General features: G+C 43.9%; 1 protein-coding gene across 4 annotated transcripts in view; it reads left to right on the top strand.

Moving 5' to 3' along the window:
- Positions 1-22,759, top strand: part of LOC106561356 (G1/S-specific cyclin-D2) — a 320,077-nt gene that overhangs the window by 264,441 nt on the left and 32,877 nt on the right. For 2 of the 4 annotated variants that reach the window (XM_082957331.1, XM_082957330.1), the window contains one exon: positions 6,905-18,101. The exons of 1 other annotated variant lie outside the window; for it this stretch is intronic. In XM_082957331.1, the coding sequence (XP_082813457.1) occupies positions 7,702-9,012 (1,311 nt within the window). In that variant the 5' untranslated portion in view covers positions 6,905-7,701 and the 3' untranslated portion in view covers positions 9,013-18,101. Of the gene's footprint in view, positions 1-6,904; positions 18,102-21,499; positions 21,519-22,759 lie in introns of those variants that run through there. One more of the 4 variants, XM_045688354.2, reaches the window with a different exon arrangement.

Here is a 22,759-nt window from a genome sequence, read left to right as displayed (position 1 = left end):
TCTCTCAACTTCTCTCTCTCAGCTGTTCTTTTCTCGGCCAGGCTGACTGAGTTAGTGCCTGTGCTGTTACGGATTCGTTGTGCTGGTATGCGGCAGGAATCTTTGGATCAAGGTAATTTCACACTCTTCAGCATTTTCCCACGCTGTTAAGCTTCCCTTTACCTTTGTGCCACTTGGAGAACGAGATAGGGAGTGACACATGTTGCCATTAAACACACACAGCAGCTCGGCAACCCACAGAGCTGGCGTCACCAGCGGGTCAAAAGAACAACTTGAAAGATATTGTTTATAAATTACCATCTGACACTCCAGTTTCCCAAAAGAATTTGATTATTGCAGGCAGATCCAAGTGTGGGATGGTGCAGTGAATTGATAGGTGGTGCTGTAATTATGATGAAGGGAGTTTGACTTGTCATTGCAGAGGTCCAGAGTTTTGGGAGGGAGGCCAGACTATGCGCCTCACGTTTGTCCTGATCAGATACAATGAAGATATGTAGGTGTATTCTTATTATACTGAAGAAACGCAACATGCAACAAACGCAACATGCAAAACTTTCTACGATTTTACTGAGTTACAGTTCATATAAGGAAATCAGTCAATTCATTAGGCCCTAATCTATGGATTTCATATGACTAGGATTAGAGATATCCATCTTTTAGTCACAGATACTTCAACAACAAAAAAGGTAGGGGTGTGGATTAGAAAAACAGTCCGTATCTGGTGTGACCACTGTTTGCCTCATGCAGCTCGACACATATCCTTCGCATAGAGTTGATCAGGCTTTTGATTGTTGCCTGTGGAATGTTGTCCCAGTCCTTTTCAATGGCTGTGCAAAGTTTCTGGATATTGGCGGGAACTAGAACAAGCTCTTGTACACTTCGATCCAGAGCATCCCAAACATGCTCAATGGGTGACTTGTCTGGTGAGTATGCAGGCCATGAAAGAACTGGGAAATTTTAAGCTTCCAGGAATTGTGTACAGATCCTTGCAACATGGGGCCATGCATTATCATGCTGAAACATGAGGTGATGGCGGTGGATGAATGTCACGAAATTTGCCTCAGGATCTTGTCACGGTATCTTTGTGCATTCAAATTGCCATCAATAAAATGCAATTGTGTTCATTGTACTACTGACCCCATTTAGTCGACTGGTCAATTGTTTGGTCGAGCAGTTGCAAAAAAATGCAATAAATATGGCACGTCTTGATTGATGCCTGCCTCAGTGGACTAATCCATTGCGAAGGGCACGGGGATGGCACATAAGTATCACCAGTAGTACATTTACCGTTAATTCCCATAATTTCTAATCTACAATGTTTATTTGGTTACCGTAATTTCTATTAATGCATTCAATATATTATTATTACTGTCTTTTACAGTTCTCGTTGTCGGAGTGGACATGATGTTTGCAGAGTGCACAACCTAGGCTACACTTGTGAGAAACAAGTTTTGGTTTATTTTATTCCATTTACAAATTGTCCATTTATTAATTGCGTTTTCTTTGGAGCTCTCCTGTCAATGTTGAGTAAAGACGCGTACCTGATTACGCATAGAAGTAGGCCTAGGCTACCTGGCCTGGGTGCAAATGTAGGCTAATAAATGTACCATTTGGGGATCTGATAGTATTTCAGATTGTCTTAACTCACCACCACTAATGAGCTGTGGAGCTTCTCAAATAAAACATTTCTTCAACTCAAACAGCAAGTAAAGTCTGTTTTTACATCCATTGAGAATGACAATAGTTCCTCAATGTAACCTATTTGAAAAATCTTTCCAGCTCTCTCCCTTTCCATAACCACTCAGTGTGAAAGGGAAAAAAAGGTCATGCTCTGATCTGGTGGAAACCTCATAAAATCGGCCTACTGTACCTGATTACTTCTTATCCCTTGCGCAAATAGTCTACAGCTGTCTGTGTCTGTCCGGAACTCACTGGCACGGGAAACTGAGGGTCCAGAATATTTTATTAAATGTTTCAAGTTCCTTGCAGACAAATTATGAGTAGCCAATGTGATTTATTTTTATCAGAGTATATTCTACCTGCAAACTGCAATGTTTTTATTTGTTGGCTTTATGTAGGCTAGTTTTACATAGTTGGCAATGGCAATAGAACTTACTTTTAGATTTGTATAATTTTTATTTAGAATTAGATAGAATAACTGTCACGCCCTGGCCATAGAGGGGGTTTTATTCTCTATTTTGGTTAGGCCAGGGTGTGACTAGGGTGGGCATTCTATGTCCTTTTTTCTATGTCTTGTATTTCTTTGTTTTGGCTGGGTATGGTTCTCAATCAGGGACAGCTGTATATCGTTGTCTCTGATTGGGAGCCATACTTAGGCAGCCTGTTTTCCTTTGGGTTTTGTGGGTGGTTACTTTCTGTTTTGTTGAACCTGACGGAACTGTTGGTCATTTTGTTATTTTGTGCATATGTAAATCAAAACTGGCACGCAGATCGGTAGAAATAGTAAGATAAATTGGCACTCCAAATGGAAAAGGTTGCCGACCCCTGGAGTAGCCTATTATTGGCAACTTCGGGAACGTAATGGCAGAATCTGCGAAGGCCAGCAGCAGCGGTAGGAGGTCCAGGAACAGGTTTTTTTCTTCTGGTTAGGCTATCTTGATTTCTGTCTCTCTTGAGTCTTTTGTGCGTCTTATTAATTTAATCACAGTGTGTTTAAAGCATCAGACAAGCTCAGTAGCCAACATATACAGTAGTTGCTTTTATTAAAACACATTGGGTGTGTCTATATATGGAAAAAAATATTTGACCAGTCGATTGGTCGAAAGAACAGAAGATGCTGTTTAATCTGCTTCTTGATGTGCCACACCTGTCAGGTGGATGGATTATCTTGGTAAAGGACAAATGCTCACTAATAGGAATGCAAACACATTTGTGCCCAAAATTTGAGAGAAATAAGCGTTTTGTTCCAATATCAAATTTCTGGGATATTTTATTTCAGCTCATGAAACATGGGACCAACACTTTACATGTTGCATTTTATATTTTTGGTTTTTTTTGTACAGTACCAGTCAATGCTGAGCACTTGTTGGCTGCTTTTCCTTCACTCTGTGGTCCAACTCATCCCAAACCATCTCAATTGGGTTGAGATCGTGTGATTGTGGAGGCCAGGTCATCTGATGGAGCACTCCATCACTCTCCTTCTTGGTCAAATAGCCCTTACACAGCCTGGAGGTGTGTTGGGTCATTGTCTTGTTGAAAAACAAATGATAGTCCTACTAAGCGCAAACCAGATGGGATGGCGTATCGCTGCAGAATGCTGTGGTAGCCATGCTGGTTAAGTGTGCTTTGAATTCTAAATAAATCACAGACAGTGTCACCAGCAAAGCAGCATCACACCTCCTCCTCCATGCTTCACAGTGGGAACTACACATACTGAGATCATCCATTCATCTACTCTGCGTCTCACAAAGACATGACGGTTGGAACCAAAAATCTCCAATTTGGACTCATCAGACCAAAAGACAGATTTCCACCGGTCTAACGTTCATTGCTCATGTTTCTTGGCCCAAGCAAGTCTCTTCTTCTTATTGATGTCCTTTAGTAGTGGTTTCTTTGCAACATGAAGGCTTGATTCAGGCAGTCTCAACAGTTGATGTTGAGATGTGTCTGTTGCTTGAACTCTGTGAAGCATTTTTTTGGGCTGCAATTTCTGAGGCTGTTAACTGTCATGTCTTTGGCATCATTAAAACTGAAGACTGTTAGTTTATCAAATCAATTCTCTGTAATTATTACGTGATTATTCTAATCATGTAAATGTAATTAACTAGGAGGTTGGGGCACCAAGGAAAATATTCAGATGACAAAAAATGTTCCTAATGTAACTTTCAGATATTTTAATATCTGATCAATTAGACTTCTAATTAATGAATTATTCTTTACCTCATGTTAGTCTCATTCCAAACGTCGTAAATTGTTGGTTATCTGCACGATCCCAGCCTTCACTAAGAATCATCCATACATCAATTGTCTCAATCATTTATTTATTAACTAACTAAATAATCACAGAAATGCACACAAACAAACAAAGTAGATATGGTTACAAGGAAATGATAGGGGATGTGCCCTAGTGGGCTAAACCGGTATCGCGGCTTGGTAGACAAAGGAACTGAGAAGGGCGTGAAAGATAAGACACTACAAAGTTGATAATTATAACCATTGAAATTTCCCTTTTAGCATTCCCAAATGAACGCTCACTCATTTGGGAATAATTGCAATCAATATATATATATATATATTTACGCTCAGTGTGTCGTCATGATCTCTGTTGGAAGATCATCCGCCCCTCTCTCTGCGTCCCTGGAGTCTTTGGTTAGGAAGGCTACTTCAGAATAACATTCAGAAATGTTGTTATAGAATAGATGTTTCGGCGGTTGTCGACCTTCACATTCAATGGTATAGAATTCCTAGCTGCAGACTAGTAATTAATATCAAATATTTGCTCTTATTCTGTCAGATCGATAGACTCAGAGTTTAACCACGTGGTATGGTTAAAAGATTCAGCAATCTACTCAAACTTTAGCTCCCTCTGTGAAGAGGTACTGGTCTGGTCTCAAACCTTAGCCCTTTCGTGGTAATCGAGGTAAGCTGGTCTGCTAGGAAATCCTTCAGGTGGGGTTATATTCGTAACAGCAGAAGAGGGCTGTCCCATGATGCCAGGTCAATGTCTGTGCTCATGGGGCGGGCCTATGACCTAGTTAAACTCCAAAGGGAATTGGAGTTTCCTTCATTAAACAGTTTATAATCACATTACATCATTTCACAAATAGTTTAATCTTTACTCATTCATTTTATACAACAATTAGATGCAAGCCTCACAACTGAGACTCTTGTATAAACAGTTATGGTAATGTGGCTGTATTGTCTCTCATGAATTTCACAAACATTAAACGAAATGGACCGGTCGTTGCTGGATTCTTCCCCGAATGTGTACACATTCTCCAAAACATGGACATTGTTCAGTTCTCAAGTTCTGTGATGTGGAAGAGGTTCCTTTGTTCTCCTGTGAAACTCACTCTCTCTATACTCTGGCCATGAGGAGAGAAACTCCATGAATTCATGACCTGCCTAACAGAGCCTGGGTGTAGGAGGAAGAGAGAGGTGGTCAGAGAGAGGGGGACGGTGCTCGCTGTACCCAAAGAGGGCCACGTCATGACATAACTCTAATGAACTTATCCTCTGCAGCAGAGGTAACTCTGGGGTTCCTTTCCTGTGGCGGGCCTCATGAGAGTCAGTTTCCTCATAGCGTTTGATGGTTTTTGCGACTGCACTTGAAGAAACGTTCAAAGTTCTTGACATTTTCCGTATTGACTGACCTTCATGTTGTCACGATCGTGAAGAGGAGTGGACCAAGGTGCAGCGTGAAATATGTTCATTTTGTGATTTATTTACTCAGAACACGATAAAAAGTAATGAATAAAGAAAATACGACCGTCACGTTCTGTAGGCACACAAAGCAATACAAAAATAAGATCCCACAAACACAGGTGGAAAAAAGACTGCCTAAGTATGGTTCTTAATCAGAGACAACGATCAACAGCTGCCTCTGGTTAGGAACCACACTCGGCCCAACACAAAGAAATACAAAATGATGGACTATCGTTTCTCTTTGCTTATTTGAGCTGTTCTTGCCATAGCCCTATTTGGTAAAAGACCAAGTCCATACTATCTTCTGCATACCACCCCTACCTTGTCACAACATAACTGATTGGCTCAAACGCATTAAGAAGGAAAGAAATTCCACAAATTAACTTTTAGCAAGGCACATGGATTTGTTATATATTTTTAAATTATATATTTTGGGGGGGGTGGGGCTCTGGGGGGGGGGGGGGGCTCAGATAGTTTAGGGGCAGCTCTCGGGAACTGTGGGGGGGATCTTGGAGGGCTGGTGGCCTGGTGGTTGGAAGCTTGGGCTGAGGCTGATAGATTGCTGGTTCGGGTCCAGTTTTTGACCTTGAGCAGGGCGTTAACCCTGGTTGCTTCTGTGGGTCGCTCTGCATGGGAGTCTGTTAGATGACTGAATGTAATGTAAATGTTGAGCGGCTTCACTACAAGTAGACTATGTTTTAATATTACAATTAAAAAAAGTTCCTCCATAGAAGCAGCTCCTCCATAGGTATAATTCTGTGGGACTAATTCAGGTAATGCATGTCATCACAAGAAGCCCAGCGCTTCTTAGTTCCAACCCCTGATGTGCCAACCTGGTCTCAAAGCATTTCATATTATTCAGTACGTAAATCCGGTGACTCTCAATTTAGTATGCCATGTTACGTTTCGTAAGGTATGTATTACGATCTCCCCTCGGGTGTAGCTCGTCTGAGGAGGAGACGTAAATGCCTGGGCCTAAACACACCAGGTAAACCAGATGAAAGGGGAAGAAATGTGGGGTGTAATGAGCTAAAGTAATCAGACCACAACCAGAACTCAATTTTAGCCCTCAGGGGATGTTTAGTAAAGTAATTAAATAAACAATATAAAACACCCATAAAGAATCAGTAAGAAAACAAAAACTAACAACCACAACCAGGGAAGGTAAGAGAAGGGAATGTTTGGGATCGGTGTCCAAGTAATGAAAATAAACAAAAGGTCCCTCCTCTTCTACACACCTAATCCTTCCTAACACACTCTAAACCCTAACCCACTGTCCTACCTGGTTCCAAGAAAATACAAGGGTGACACCCGCCCGGCTAACCTAGTGTATAAAACAATGGGTTATCTACGTGGGAATGTACACCCATGGGCAGATCTACCTTTTCCCTTCTCCAGGACCTAGGTAGGGTGGAGTACATCAGGAGGACAGGCTGTAAAACAACAACTCATCAACTAGCCAAAAAAACAAGTGTCTCCTCTCTCTCCCCCCTCTCTTCTCTTTTCACACGACAAACAGATATCCTCTCTTCAATCAGCTACAGCCACGCCCACCATCGTCAGCCGCAACTAGGTACACCTGTCATGCCTAGGACACAAACACACTAACATGGGAAAAATGGGGAGCAAGAAAAACGTAACACGTAACAGTATGTAATAATTTGTGGATGTCCATCACCCATTTCGTATGATATGTTACGTATTAGAATGTATATGATATGTTACGAATGAGCAAAACGTACAATATGTTACACATTTGGAAATGTACTATATGTTATGAATTTGCAATACGTATGTGTCACAACTTCTGCCAAAGTCAATGCCCCTCCTTGCTCGGCGGTCGACGTCACCAGTCTTCTAATCATTTACATTTGAGTCATTTAGTAGACGCTCTTATCCAGAGCGACTTACAGTAGTGAATGCATACATTTCATACATTTTTTTCCATACTGGTCCCCCATGGGAATCAAACCCACAACGCTGGCGTTGCAAACACCATGCTCTACCAACTGAGCCACACGGGACCATCATTGATCAGTTTTTCGTTTTCCATTGGTTTTGTCTTGTCTTCCTACACACCTGTTTCCAATCCCATTAATCATTTTGCGTATTTAACCCTCTGCTTCCCCTCATGTCCTTGTCGGTGATTGTTTGTGATGTTATGTTACGTGGGTTTTTGTATCGGTGTGCGACGGGTATATTTTACCCATGCTATTTTGTACTTTGGTTTTGGAGTTTGTTTTTTCATTAAATACTCCAGATTAACCTATTTGGTTTCTCCTGCGCCTGACTTCCCTGCCACCTACATACACGAATATGACAGAATCAACGACCAGCATATTGAAGGCAGCAGGTGAAGATACCCCAGACGGAGAGGTGGAGGAGCGCATCCAGGAGAATGCGGAGAAGCTACACCATCTATGCGCCGCCATGGATCGCGTTGTCCAGAATCTGGACCTCGGGGAGAGACAGGGAATTCATCCAGCACCTCCACCAGCCCAAACGGGGTCTATCCGAAGCGCCCCGTGCCAATCGGAACCCGGTGGCATCAGTCTAGCCTTGCCTCAGGGTTACGACGGGAGTGCTGCCAACTGCCGGGGTTTCCTGCTCCAATTAGAACTTTATCTGGCCACGGTCCACCCAGTTACAACTGGCCGTGAGAAGAGTTTCACCCTCGTCTCGTGCCTCACCGGGAGAGCCCTGGAATGGGCCAGAGCTGTGTGTGGAGAAGGAGATGCGGCGTTGGACCATTATGAGGAGTTCACCCGCCGTTTTCGGGCAGTTTTCGACCACCCACCCGAGGGCAGAGCGGTGGGTGAGCACCTCTACCATCTGAGGCAGGAGAAGAGGAGCATCCAGGATTTCACCCTGGAGTTCAGGACCCTGGCAGCCGGTACGGGATGGAATCACAGGGCCCTGATCGACCATTACCGCTGCAGTCTGCGTGAGGACGTCCATCAGGAGCTGGCCTGCAGAGACACCACCCTCACCTTCGACCAACTGGTGGATCTGTCCATCCAGCTGGACAACCTGCTGGCTGCTCGCGGCCATCCAGATCGGGGTCTGGTGGTTCCATCCTCCCGCACCCCCTCTGCTCTTCCCATGGAACTGGGAGGGAGGGTGCACAGGGAGATTGGAAGGGGTTCCCGCTTGTGCACCATGGGTGGCCGCAGAGGTCACACTGCTGGTCGGTGCCGGGTAGGTTCCTCTGGGAATCGAGGTAACAGGCAGGGCACTCTGGCGCCACCCCAGGTGAGTAGGCACCATTCTCATCCAGAGCCCTCTGTTGCACATATATTTGTGTCTGTAACTTTTCCAGATTTTCCCCCGCGTTCCCAGCATAAGGCGCTAGTAGATTCAGGCGCGGCTAGGAATTTCATTGATCAAGCTCTTGCTCGTAGTTTAGGGATCCCCATTGTACCCGTGGATGTGCCTTTCCCCGTTCACACTTTAGATAGTCGACCATTAGGGTCAGGGTTGATCAAGGAGGCCACAACTCCTTTGAGTATGATGACGCAGGGGGGGGTCACAAGGAAAAAAAATTGTATTTTCCTTATTGACACTCCTGCGTACCCAGTGGTGCTGGGTCTGCCCTGGTTAACTAGTCATAACCCCACTTTTTCTTGACCACAGAGGGCTCTCACGGGGTGGTCACAAGAGTGCTCAGGTAGGTGTGTAGGGGTTTCCGTTGGTGCTACTATGGTGGAAAGTCCAGACCAGGTCTCCACCGTGCGCATTCCCCCCGAATATGCCGATTTGGCTCTCGCCTTCTGTAAAAGGAAGGCGACTCAATTACCACCCCATCGACAGGGGGATTGTGCGATAAATCTCATGGTAGACGTTGCACTTCCCAAGTGTCACGTGTAACCCCTGTCGCAAGCGGAGACGGTGGCTATGGAGACATATATCTCCGAATCCCTGCGTCAGTGGTACATTAGGTCCTCCATTTCACCCGTTTCCTCAAGTTTCTTTTTTGTGAAGAAGAAGGATGGAGGTCTGCGCCCGTGCATTGATTATCGAGGTCTAAATAAAATCACGGTGGGATACAGTTACCCACTACCTCTAATCGCCACGGTGATTGAGTTAATGCACGGGGCGCGCTTCTTCACTAAACTGGATCTCAGGAGTGCGTACAATCTGGTGCGTATTCGAGAGGGGGACGAGTGGAAGACAGCATTTAGTACCACCTCAGGGCATTATGAGTACCTCGTCATGCCGTACGGGTTGAAGAAGGCTCCATCAGTCTTCCAATCTTTTGTAGACGAGATTTTCAGGGACCTGCACGGGCAGGGTGTAGTGGTGTATATCGATGACATTCTGATATACTCCGCTACACGCGCTGAGCATGTGTCCCTGGTGCGCAGAGTACTTGGTTGCCTATTGGAGCATGACCTGCATGTCAAGGCTGAGAAATGCCTGTTCTTTCAACAGTCCGTCTCCTTCTTAGGGTATAGCATATCTACGTCAGGAGTGGAGATGGAGAGTGACCGCATTGCAGCCGTGCGTAATTGGCCGACTCCAACCACGGTGAAGGAGGTGCAGCGATTTTTAGGATTTGCCAATTACTATCGGAGGTTTATCCGGGGTTTTGGTCAGGTAGCTGCTCCTATTATCTCACTATAGAAGGGGGGTCCGGTGCGTTTGCAGTGGTCGGCTGGGGCGGACAGGGCTTGTAAGAAACGGAAGGCTCTGTTTACCTCGGTTCCTGTGTTGGCTCATCCGGATCCGTCTTTGCAATTCATAGTGGAGGTGGACGCGTCTGAGGCTGGGATAGGAGCTGTGCTCTCTCAGTGCTCGGGTACGCCATCTAAGCTCCGCCCCTGGGCCTTCTTTTCTAAGCATGCTCAGCCCGGCGGAGCGAAACTATGATGTGGGGGACAGGGAGCTGTTGGCTGTCGTCAAGGCTTTGAAGGTGTGGAGACATTGGCTTGAGGGGGCCAAACACCCTTTTCTCATCTGGACTGACCACCACAATCTGCAGTACATCCGGGAAGCGAGGAGAAATCCTTGCCAGGCAAGGTGGGCCATGTTTTTCACCCGTTTTGTGTTTACCCTCTCTTACAGATGAGGTTCCCAGAACGTTAAGGCAGATGCATTGTCCCGACTGTATGACACAGAGGAGCGGTCCATGGATCCCACTCCCATAATTCCAGCCTCTTGTTTGGTGGCGCCGGTTGTGTGGGAGCTGGACGCGAACATTGAACGGGCGTCACGTGCCGAGCCCGTTCCCCCTGAGTGTCCAGCTGGGCGTCGGTACGTTCCTCTACTGGGCTCACACGTTACCCTCCTCTGGTCATCCTGGGATTGATCGGACGATGCGCTGTCTTAGTGGGAGGTACTGGTGGCCCACTTTAGCTAAAGATGTGAGGGTTTATGTTCCCTCCTGCTCAGTGTGCGCTCAGTGCAAGGCTCCTAGACACCTACCCAGGGGTAAGTTACAACCCTTACCCGTTCCACAACCGATCTTCCACCTTCACAAGGTAACACCACGATCCTGGTCGTTGTGGATCATTTTTCTAAGTCCTGTCATCTCCTCCCTTTGCCCGGTCTCCCTACAGCCCTACAAATGGCGGAGGCTCTGTTAACACACGTCTTTCGGCACTACAGGGTGCCTGAGGATATAGTGTCTGATCGGGGTCCCCAGTTCACTTCTAGGGTCTGGAGGACATTCATGGAACGTCTGGGGGTCTCCGTCAGCCTTACCTCGGGTTTTCACCCTGAGAGTAACGGGCAGGTAGAGAGAGTTGACCAGGATGTCGGTAGGTTTCTGAGGTCTTATTGCCAGGACCGGCCGGGAGTGGGCGGAGTTTGTGCCCTGGGCAGAGATGGCTCAGAACTCGCTCCGCCACTCCTCCACTAACCTCTCTCCCTTTCAGTGTGTGTTGGGGTATCAGCCGGTTCTGGCCCCTTGGCATCAGAGTCAGACCGAGGCTCCTGCGGTGGACGACTGGTTCCGGCGCGCGGAGGAAACCTGGGACGCCGCTCATGTCCGCCTTCAGCACGCCGTGCAGCGCCAGAAAGTTGGCGCAGACCGTCGCTGCAGTGAGGCCCCAGTGTTCGCACCGGGGGACAGGGTCTGGCTCTCGACCAGAAACCTGCCCCTCCGCCTGCCCTGCCAGAAGATGGGTCCGCGGTTTGTGGGGACGTTTAAAGTCCTGAGGAGAGTGAACGAGGTATGTTATAGGTTAAAGCTCCCTTCCTATTATCGCATTAACCCCTTGTTCCATGTGTCTCTCCTCAGGCCGGTGGTGGCTAGCCCGCTCCAAGAGGCTAAGGTGCGCGAGGTTCCTCCGCCCCCTCTGGACATTGAGGGGGCCCCGGCGTACTCCGTTCGATCCATCCTGGATTCGAGACTTCGGGCGAGGGGTCTTCAGTACCTCGTGGACTGGGAGGGGTACGGTCCGGAGGAGAGATGCTGGGTTCCGGTGGAGGATGTCTTAGATCCTTCCCTGCTTCGAGAGTTCCATCGTCTCCATCCGGATCGCCCTGCACCTCGTCCTCCGGGTCGTCCCCGAGGCCGGTGTCGACGTGCTGCTGGAGCCACGCTTCGGGGGGACTTCTGCTGAAGTCGATGCCCCTCCTTGCTCGGGTGGTCCTCGGCAGTCGACGTCACCGGTCTTCTAGCCATCATTGATCAGTTTCATTTTCCTTTGGTTTTGTCTTGTCTTCCTACACACATGTTTCCAATCCCATTAATCATGTTGTGTATTTAACCCTCTGCTTCCCCTCATGTCCTTGTCGGTGATTGTTTGTGATGTTATGTTACTTGGGTTTTTGTATCGGTGTGCGACGGGTATATTTTACCCATGTTACTTTGTACTTTGGTTTTGGAGTTTGTTTTTTCATTAAATACTCCAGATTAACCAATTTGGTTTCTCCTGCGCCTTACTTCCCTGCCACCTACATACACGAATATGACAGTATGATATGTTACGAATTCTAGCTAGGAGACTAGGTGGCTAACGTTAGCTAGCTGACTAACTTTATCTAGGCTAGGGGTTAGGGTTAAGGTTAGGGTTAGGGGAAGGGTTAGCTAAAGGGGTTAAGGTTAGGGGAAGGGTTCGCTAACAGGGTTATGATTGGGGGAAGGGTTAGCTAACATGCTAAGTAAACTCAGCAAAAAAAGAAACGTCCCTTTTTCAAGACCCTGTCTTTCAAAGATAATTCCTAAAAATCTAAATAACTACACAGATCTTCATTGTAAAGGGTTTAAACACTGTTTCTCATGCTTGTTCGATGAACCATAAAGAATTAATGAACATGCACCTGTGGAACGTTGTTAATTAAGAAGCTTACAGACGGTAGGCAATTAAGGTCACAGTTATGAAAACTTAGAACACTAAAGAGGCCTTTCTACTGACTCTGAAAAACACTAAAAGCAAGATGCCCAGGGTCCCTGCTCATCTGCGTGAACATGCCTTAGGCATGCTACAAGGAGGCATGAGGACTGCAGATGTGGCCAGGGCAATAAATTGCAATGTCCGTACTGTGAGACGCCTAAGGGAGACAGGATGGACAGCTGATGGTCCTCGCAGTGGCAGACCACGCATAACAACACCTGCACAGGATCAATACATCCGAACATCACACCTGCGGGACAGGTACAGGATGGCAACAACAACTGCCGAGTTACACCAGGAACGCACAATCACTTCATCAGTGCTCAGACTGTCCACAATAGGCTGAGAGATGCTGGACTGAGGGCTTGTAGGCCTGTTGTAAAGGAGGACCTCACCAGACATCACCGGCAGCAACGTCACCTATGGGCACAAACCCACCGTCGCTGGACAAGACAGGACTGGCAAAAACTGCTCTTCACTGACGAGTCGCGGTTTTGTCTCACCAGGGGTGATGGTCGGATTCGCGTTTATCGTCAAAGGAATGAGCGTTACTCTGAGGCCTGTACTCTGGAGCGGGATCGATTTGGAGGTGGAGGGTCCGTCATGGTCTGGGACGGTGTGTCACAGCATCATTGGACTGAGCTTGTTGTCATTGCAGGCAATCTCAATGCTGTGCGTTACAGGGAAGACATCCTCCTCCCTCATGTGGTACCCTTCCTGCTTATCCTGACATGACCCTCCAGCATGACAATGCCATCAGCCATACTGCTTGTTCTGTGCGTGATTTCCTGCAAGACAGGAATGTCAGTGTTCTGCCATGGCCAGCGAAGAGCCCGGATCTCAATCCCATTGAGCACATCTGGGACCTGTTGGATCGGAGGGTGAGGGCTAGGGCCATTCCCCCCAGAAATGTCCGGAAACTTGCAGGTGCCTAGGTGGAAGAGTGGGGTAACATCTCACAGCAAGAACTGGCAAATCTGGTGCAGTCCATGAGGAGGAGATCCACTGCAGTACTTATTGCAGCTGGTGGTCATCATATACTGACTGTTACTTTTGATTTTGACCCCCCTTTGTTCCGGGACACATTATTCAATTTCTGTTAGTCACATGTCTGTGGAACTTGTTCAGTTTATGTCTCAGTTGTTGAATCTTGTTATGTTCATACAAATATTTACACATGTTAAGTTTGCTGAATATAAATGCAGTTGACAGTGAGAGGATGTTTCTTTTTTTGCTGTGTTTAGTTGCAAAGTAGCTAAAAATAATGAAGTAGTTAAAAAGTAGCCAATTAACTAAAATGCTGAAGTTGTCTGTTATGAGATTTGAACTCACAACCTTTGAGTTGCTTGACATTCATTTGAGTTGCTAGATATTCATGTTATAAGCCCACCCATCACCCCCTTTCATTTTTGCATTAAGTAACCATCTGTCTTATGTAACCGTACCAAACGTAACATATAATATGAGTTACCCGGATTTACATTTACTATGTTACGTCTAGTCTATGAGACCAGGCTGGATGTGCAAGTGTGAGCGTGAACATTTGTGTGTGTGTGTGTGTGTGTGTGTGTGTGTGTGTGTGTGTGTGTGTGTGTGTGTGTCATCTCTACATCTGTGTCAGTGTTTGTCTTCAACCAGCAACATGTGTTTTATGGTTCTTTTTTTATCTTCCCAGACTGTTCAATGTTAATATTAGATATACCAGATGAGTCAACACCTGATGGGTATGGATGGAATATTAGAGTGGTATAATTGTTTAAGTAATCTAGTTTATCTTTACTATAAGAGGTTCCTTCATGTAACATCTGCTTGTGCTGGAGACCTTCGGGGTCCTGACCTAACCACACACACTGCAGGGAATACGGGGCCCTTACCCACTGTGCATGTGCGCGTGCAAAATTCAGGTGTTTACAATGACACGACAATGAGCACATCAAGCCTTGAAACCCTGTCAATTTTTTTCTGGGTTTCAAAGTCAATAGAAGAGCATCTTAAATACAGCTGCAGGCAGAAAGGTCTCTGTGCCACCTTATTCCCACTTTCTCAATTGAAGTTGTGGAGAACACATAGTTAAACCTTTCACGTTTGCAATGCTTTTTGTCTGTTTGACAAACAATGTCAATAGGCAGCATTTTTCTTTGTTCCCAACAGGGAGAGGTGCATGAATCATACATTAAACATGATTTGTATGAATTCCTCACTCAGAGGCAGCGTTTCTTTCTTTTTGGGCGATTTGCAGCAGGTGTCAAAATTGGGTGTCACTCAACTTAAACTGTATGCTGTATGATCAGGATTACAGTTGACGTGTAGATAAATGAGGTATCAATCCATGTATTTTTTCCTTTGGATGTTTCTGAAGCATTCCCGTCAATGAATGCCAAAGTACTTTATCGTTTAATATACAGTTCCAAGTATAAAATAATATAATTACAAAAATGTCTGAGCATGTAATATAGCTATTTTAGTATTAGTATTTTAATTATTTGATTTCATCTTTATCAAGAGTGACAATCATTTTGGACATGACTGTATGTCTTGATCTTCAGAGACAAAATGTAATTGAACCTCCCAGGGGATTGGTTGACTTTCATTCCATCTGTCTCTCTATCTGTCTCAAACTGACATCTGTCTGAGAGAACATATTGAGGATAAATTAAAGTCTGGAGTTTGAAGCCCATGCAATGTTTTCACTCAGACAAGGAAGGGAACACATTCTTTAGGAACTAGCCATCAGAGTCATCAGTTCATTAGGGCACACAACATAAAATGTGTTTAAGGTCCAGGTGGTCTCTCCCTGTTTGGGTCAGTTTTCTTCTGTTTGGTGCACATTTGGTCTGGACATGTGGGTGCAAGTCTTCAGGGTGTTTTTGCTCCCTCTGGATCAACGTTTCAAATGACCTGGAATCAGGAGTGCCTTTTTGTGCAGAATTACACCATGAGGGACACAACTTGTGTAAAAGGGTGTGTAACTGGTGGCAGGGAAGTCAGACGCAGGAGAGCAGAACTTGGTAGTAGCCGGAGCAGTTTAATCCAAAAACCAACGACATAAAAATACAAAAACCCGACGAGCACCAGTCAACAAGTGCACAAGCACTTACAACAAACAATCCCACACAAAGACAATGGGGGGAACAGAGGGTTAAATACAACAAATAATGAGGGAAATGGAAACCAGGTGTGTAGGAAAAGAAGACAAAACAAATGGAAATTGAAAAGTGGATCGACGATGGCTAGAAGACTGGTGACGCCGACCGCCGAACGTCACCCGAACAAGGAGAGTGTCACACCCTGACCATAGAGAGCCCTCAGGGTTCTCTGGTGTAATAGGTCAGAGCGTGACTAGGGTGGTTTTCTAGTTATTATAGTTTTATGTTGAGCGTGTCATCAGTCCGGTGAAACCTGTGCCGGCTCCACGCACCAGGCCTCCAGTGCGCCTCCCCAGTCCGGTACGTCCTGTGCCGGCTCCCCGCACTCGCCCTGAGGAGCGTGTCATCAGCCCGGTGAAACTTGTGCCGGCTCCACGCACCAGGCCTCCAGGGCACAGTGTCCAGTCCCGCTCCATGGCCGGAGCCTTCCTCTGCGCCGGTGCCCAGTCCAGGCACTGCATCCAGTCCCGCTCCATGGCCGGAGCCTTCCTCTGCGCCGGTGCTCAGTCCAGGCACGGCGTTCAGCCCGGCTTCATGGCCGGATCCGCGGTCTGAGCGGGTGCTACGTCCCGCACCGGAGCCGCCACCGACGCTAGTTGCCCACCCTAACCCTCCCCGTCTAGGTTCAGGTTTTGCGGTCGGAGTCCGCACCTTTGGGGGGGATATTGTCACACCCTGACCATAGAGAGCAGGGTCAGATAGGTCAGAGCGTGACTAGGGGGTTTTTCTAGTTATTATAGTTCTATGTTGGTGTGTGAGTATGGTTCCCAATTGGAGGCAGCTGAATATCGTTGCCTCTAATTGGGGATCATTATTAGTGTGTCCCTTTTCCCACCTGCATTGTGGGATATTGTTTGTATGAGTGCCCATGTGCGCTACGTATTGCACGTTCGTTAATTCTTTGTTGTTTTGAAGTTTCACTGTAATAAATATGTGGAACTCTACTCACGCTGCGCCTTGGTCCGATTATTTATATAACGATCATGACAGAGAGGAAACGACTTCGTTGGAAGTCGTGACAACCTGCCCCCAGAGAGTCCTTGCAAGACCCCTTGGACCAACAATGCCTTTGTTTTTACTTGTGGGTTGCAAAGGAAAGGAGGGGAAAAAAGCTCTGGTATGATATTGGTAAGCAGTTGTTGCATGAGTGACAAACTTAAGGGCTACCGATATGAACATTGGAAAATCCTAGAGAGCAGTGGGGTGAAGACACAACAGCAGCTGACCTGCTCCGCTCAAAAATGTGCAGTTGTGTTATCCGACAAGTGTGAGAAGAAAGGAAAACCTATATTATGTATCCTCTGGATTGGCAAGGGAAAAGTTACTATCCATGGCAAGCTGTGCACCAGATCTTCCCTCTCATCTCCTTTCCTCTGAGTTCATGAAAGATTGTTGGTGGAGTTCAAAAGGCAGGGTCAAGCATGTGAGAGAGGAGGGAAGAGTAAATAAAGGTAAATGAATAGCAGACTGGCTCTTCTCTGTTGGCAGAGGGATGGTTTGTCTAGTTGGTGCTCTACAGACATCCTTATTTTATGTCACATGCAGGTAGAACAACATCAACTATGTCCTCTCTGTGGAGAGACCCATACATCCCTCAATGTGCTGTCAGCAACCCCTTTGATAGATTGCGTTTAGTTATAAATGCTTTAACTTGTATTTTTGTTTTACTTTTCAAGAGCTGTTTCTTTGATTGATTCTAACGATTTGCTTCAAAAACATATGGGAAGAAATGTGGCTGAAGTTGGTGTTTTTAAGATTGTTGCACGACAACCAGAATACAGCTACGTGTTATTAATTTATCTTTGTCTGTGTCTAGAATCTAGATCACATCTGTTCCCAAGATTTTTGTGGCATGCACCTGCAAATACTGTAATATCAGTCATATGATACAAGACTATTGCAACTTTGCAACTGATTGTAACCAACCCCACATAGCATATGAGAATGTTTGAAGCATGTACCTCTTGTCGGCAGCATCAATTCATCTCTCTAACAGGGAGGGTATTCACCTTGCTTCCTCAGACGCCCACCCCTCGCCCCCCGAAACGTTGGGAGATGACAATTAAACATAGATATTTTGCTCGTTCCCTTGTTTTTGGACTTCATGAGATAAAAACAGGTTTAAAGAAATTGCAGGAGGACATCTTTGCATACAGAATGTCTGAGGGAGTTTGGCTGTGAGTCTACAGCCCTGGTCATTGGTGCCACATTTGCATTGTAACATCAGTAATAGAAGGGTGAGAATAAAGAATAAAAACATCCCACAGGTGCATGAGCTTCCAGGGACAACCCTCGTGAATTTAGTAAGTTGGTTTCTAAAACATATCAGAGTATGGAAAGGGGTTGAGAATGTAGCCTGTAGCATTCGATAATTCTTAATTTATTCTTAATTTCTTTATTTTAACTTTTTGGATTATGTGCATATTGTTGTGTATTGCTAGGTATTTTTACTGCATTGTTGGAGCTAGAAACACAAGCATTTTGCTGCACCTGCGATAACATCTGCAAATCTGTGTATTCGAGCAATAAACTTTGATTAGATTATTTTAATCAATCCATTACACATAGTTACTTTCACTAAATAGTAAATTGAGCTGGCTCTCTAGCTATCCCTCCTATTCTCTTTCCATGTGTGTGGTTTAGAATAGCTTTTACTCCTTTATCCATTGCTCTCTGCACACTCTTAGAAAAAAGGGTTCCGAACGGTTTTTCGACTGTCCCTATAGGAGAACGCTTTTTGATTCCAGGTAGAACCCTTTTGGGTTCCACGTAGAACCCTGTCAAAAGATTTCTTCATGGAACCTAAAAGTGTTTTACCTGGAACCTCAAAGGGTTTTCCTATGGGGACAGCCGTAGGAGAACACTTTTTTTCCAAGAGTGTAGACCAAACTCAGGTCTCTTTTGCTGTGATGTTATGCCACTTCGTCTTTGAGAAATGTGGTCGAAACATATTATAATCGAATCAAATTAATCTGTTTGGCTGAATCAAACATGGATGTATGTGTTCCTAATCTAACGTGTTGTGTTTCAAGCAGACAATTTGGATTGTGTGAAATACGCAGTGTTGGGTGGTTATGCAGACTAAGCTATGGCTATCTGGCTTTCTGGTTCTGTCTGGTTCTGTCTATTTCTGGTTCTGTCTATAGCCTACAGACTGTACTGTGTCTGCACTCTACGATTAGGAGGGATACAGGACACTATTATTACACCGTTGTATTTGCACTTCTTTGTTGATATCAGCTAAAACATTACTGTTATGTAAATAAGTCTAACCAATGGAGCATTGCAAACAGCCTGGTATTGTGGTATGGATGGACAAGTTATTTCTGTTTTGTTATTGTTTTACTCAGACATCTGCAGTTGTTCAACCACAACAAAATAACAGAAATGCTGTTATAAGCTATGAGCATGTGTGAAATAAGCAAATTATAAATATGCATAAGATGTTTTGAACTGAAACATTTAGTGTACATTATTGATAGCATATTTTGTAGCAACTGATCTCTTATGACCACCTAATGTGCAGTCTTACTACATGGTTGTTACTACATGGAGTAGTAATGTAGTATCTTTTGATGCTTGTGTGTGAGAAGCTAAGGAGACTTGTGAGTTATAACAGATGTCCAAGCTCAGGGTAATGCAGGAAATAGAGTTTGCATTGCTTTGTAAGTGTCAACCACATAACTTTCCTGACAAGGTTCTGCTTTATACTCCATAGATTATATTTTTTGATGACAATGTCAGGAGAGTTCTTAATGTTAAAACGTCTTAATTAACTCTTTGAATTACCGTAAGAGTGAATGGTGAGTTTGTTACACCAGTACATTACTTTGCAGTGTTTGGAGTCAGCCAATGAGGCAGTTAGTGAATGGTGAACACATGTAAACACAGAGTGGGGTGGAGTCACTAGTTGGACCTCCTATCAATTGGCATTAACACTGTATGCACATGTTTTTTGTCATGCAAAACTTCTGACCCTGTCATGGTTGATTTATTCTAATGTTTTATTACATCAAGAATATGTTGTATTTATTTGGTCATTTTTAGGGAATATTTTCTCCGCTTTTCACAGTTATCACATGTAACACAACACTTTTTGGGTTTGAATTGCTGCTTTTATAACAACATATAGGCTACTGTTAAAATGTTCACCCCAGGCCAAAAGTATGGAATAAGAGAACAAAAGCTATTTCTATAAATAACATTAGTATATATATTAATTTAGGAAATTAAATAGTGAACTTTATTAATGTTGTTATGGTATATATAATTGAATGGTTAAATTTAATTATATTTAATCAACCCATTCTTTAAACACTATTAACAAGGTTATTGTTAACATTGACACAGTCTTTTAAAAATAATTTCAAATATAAAACTGAATAAAAGGACAAATATAATATATATTGGTGCATACAGTCTGAAATTATATGAAGTCATTCAAACCAAGAACCTACAGAGTGGATTTGCCTCTTTCTACCTTTTGCCCTCTAATATGGTCTGTGAGACATCTAGTTATTTGTTCGATTTATTAGATTTTTCATGTATAAGTGAATAACAAAATGTGTTTTTGTGTTTTCATATAGGCCTATGTTAATTATCTGGTTAGAAAGATGTTATTCTTTCATTGCAGAACTGCACTAATACCAGCTTGCAGCTGTGGCACTTGGCTGCAGGTGTGTTAGAATTATCTATAGGAAGCAACATTCCATGTGTTTTTCAAAACATACTTCTATCACCTGCCATAAATGGGTTTATCTAGAAATCAGCCAACTTTCACACAACCTAATTTAGTAACATTGTGGAAGTGGCATATTTTCAGAATTCCTTTTTGAACCTGTTTGCTAATTATTTTGTAATAGTTTCAAATACAGTTCCATGTAGCAGCCCAATGAACACGTTATGGATGTTTAATTTGATGTATAATGTATATGTAAACATGCTCAAAGGGAGGATAAACAATATTTCTCAGAAATATACTATGAACAGTTGTTGGGAAATGATCAACATTTATGAATTTGAAAGTACAACCTATGTTTGTTGGTATAGACATTCTAGATGGTTTTCAGTTCAAATATGTCAATTTTCTGAATTTTAAATGTTAAAAGGTTTATTTTTCTTTAGATTGTTTATAGTCTATTGCTGTTATTTGTAGAACATTGAAACCTTAAACTCATAAAGTTCCTTCCAAAATTCCCATGTCTGTTAATTTGACACATTTTGAAAACATCATAATTCCTGTTTTGATGTCAGCAACCCACTTGTGCCTTTAGTATGCTGCCTAGCTTACCCCACACTTACATTATCTTCCCGTTATTTCAAAACCTTATGTAGGCTGTTTCATACCACTTTGAGTAAACTTTGAGACAAACCATTGTAGTCACGGGTGAGATATGAGGTGAGATAACTTTTCAAACTTCCCTATCAAATCAAAATAAAGTTTAAAACAAATGTTGCAATATTCTTTAGTTTGTGTCCCATTGGATATCATGTTAATTGCATGCATCCGGGAAATAATGTAGCGCCTCCGCTGCGTTTGACTCTCCTCAGAGCCTGCGGTGACGTCATTATTCCGCGAAAATACAGCATGGTTCTTTCAGGCTGGAGTGCTGAGCCGCTACTGTAGTTGTGGAATGATTGTCGAATGGTATGTGTTTGCTGATTTACCTTCTTTTTTTGTTTTGCATTTGTTCCATGACATTGTAAACTTTAACCTTAGCATCATAAGAAATCTACCATAACTTGGGGATTAGGGATCTTAATGTTCAAAGTGTTGTGTTCCCAAGAGTTTAAACACTACATTTTCCATTTGTTAATATCTGCAGCAAAACGATTGTCTTTGTTGGAAGTAAGAACACAAATGGGCTTATTGGGCTGTCTTTATTTTTCACTTTGTTTAACATGCTGTCCAACAAATGGACATAAAAAAATCATTTCTGATGGCAGTGACAGGTGCATGAACAAGTCATGAGATGCAGAGGCAATCAGAACACGAACAGCCTAAAATAAGTCCCCATTTTGAAAGCCGAAATATGATAAATAGGTTGAAATATGAATGAATGGATATTATAACAAATGCATATTGACACCTGAGGAGGTGGTTGAGAAGCATGGCCATCAAGGCGCTTCACAAGCGTATCTGTCTGGCAAAGTATAAACTTCAATTGGACATGATTGTGCGCATGTTGGCTCAATGTAGTCTACTACTGCATCGTTTTTTGCATTCTATGTGTGAGCGTTTAAGATCAGTCATTATGGCACAAATGGGTTTGCACGATGTAGAATGTTGATTGTTTGTTCTGTTTCTCTGAGGGAAAAAATGTATACCAGAATAATTCATTGAAATGCGTCAGGGACACGATAAATATCTGGGGGAACTCCCCCTGTACACTGCCACAAAACGAGCAACTTTCTGGATGTGTAGGCTAGTGGTCTATACTATTGTTCGTTGAAAAACATCCCTTATTGTCTTTGATGTAGTCGTTCTTGTAGTCCAAAACATTCCGACAGAAGGGGGGGGGGGGGGGGGGGGGGGGGTAATCACTCAGTGCCTCATTCATGTAGTTGTAATATTTGTGGTTGTCATAACAACATAATAGGTTATCATGGAACCAATTAAGAAACAGTTATAGCCTCAGCCTAGGCTATATTTCTCTAATTTTTGCGTATAATATATAGAAATGTTGATCTTTATTGTAGTAGCTTAGTCTGCTTGTCGAACTTCTTACTTTTAAAAGTCTAACTGTTTTTTAGTTAAAACTTTAAAACGTGTGTGATGTGGAGGTTTCATCCATTTGGAATGTGTTGCTTTGCCATGTCTTAATTGCTTGATTGTTGAATGCAATTTTACGATTTCTATCTATGCTAGGGGGGCAATAACATCAGCTA

The sequence above is a fragment of the Salmo salar genome, chromosome 10 (assembly GCF_965601325.2).
Source record: "Salmo salar chromosome 10, fSalSal1, whole genome shotgun sequence".
NCBI classification, from domain to species: Eukaryota; Metazoa; Chordata; class Actinopteri; order Salmoniformes; family Salmonidae; genus Salmo; species Salmo salar.
Note: the sequence above shows the minus strand (reverse complement) of the source record. Positions and strands in the feature narration are given on the sequence as shown.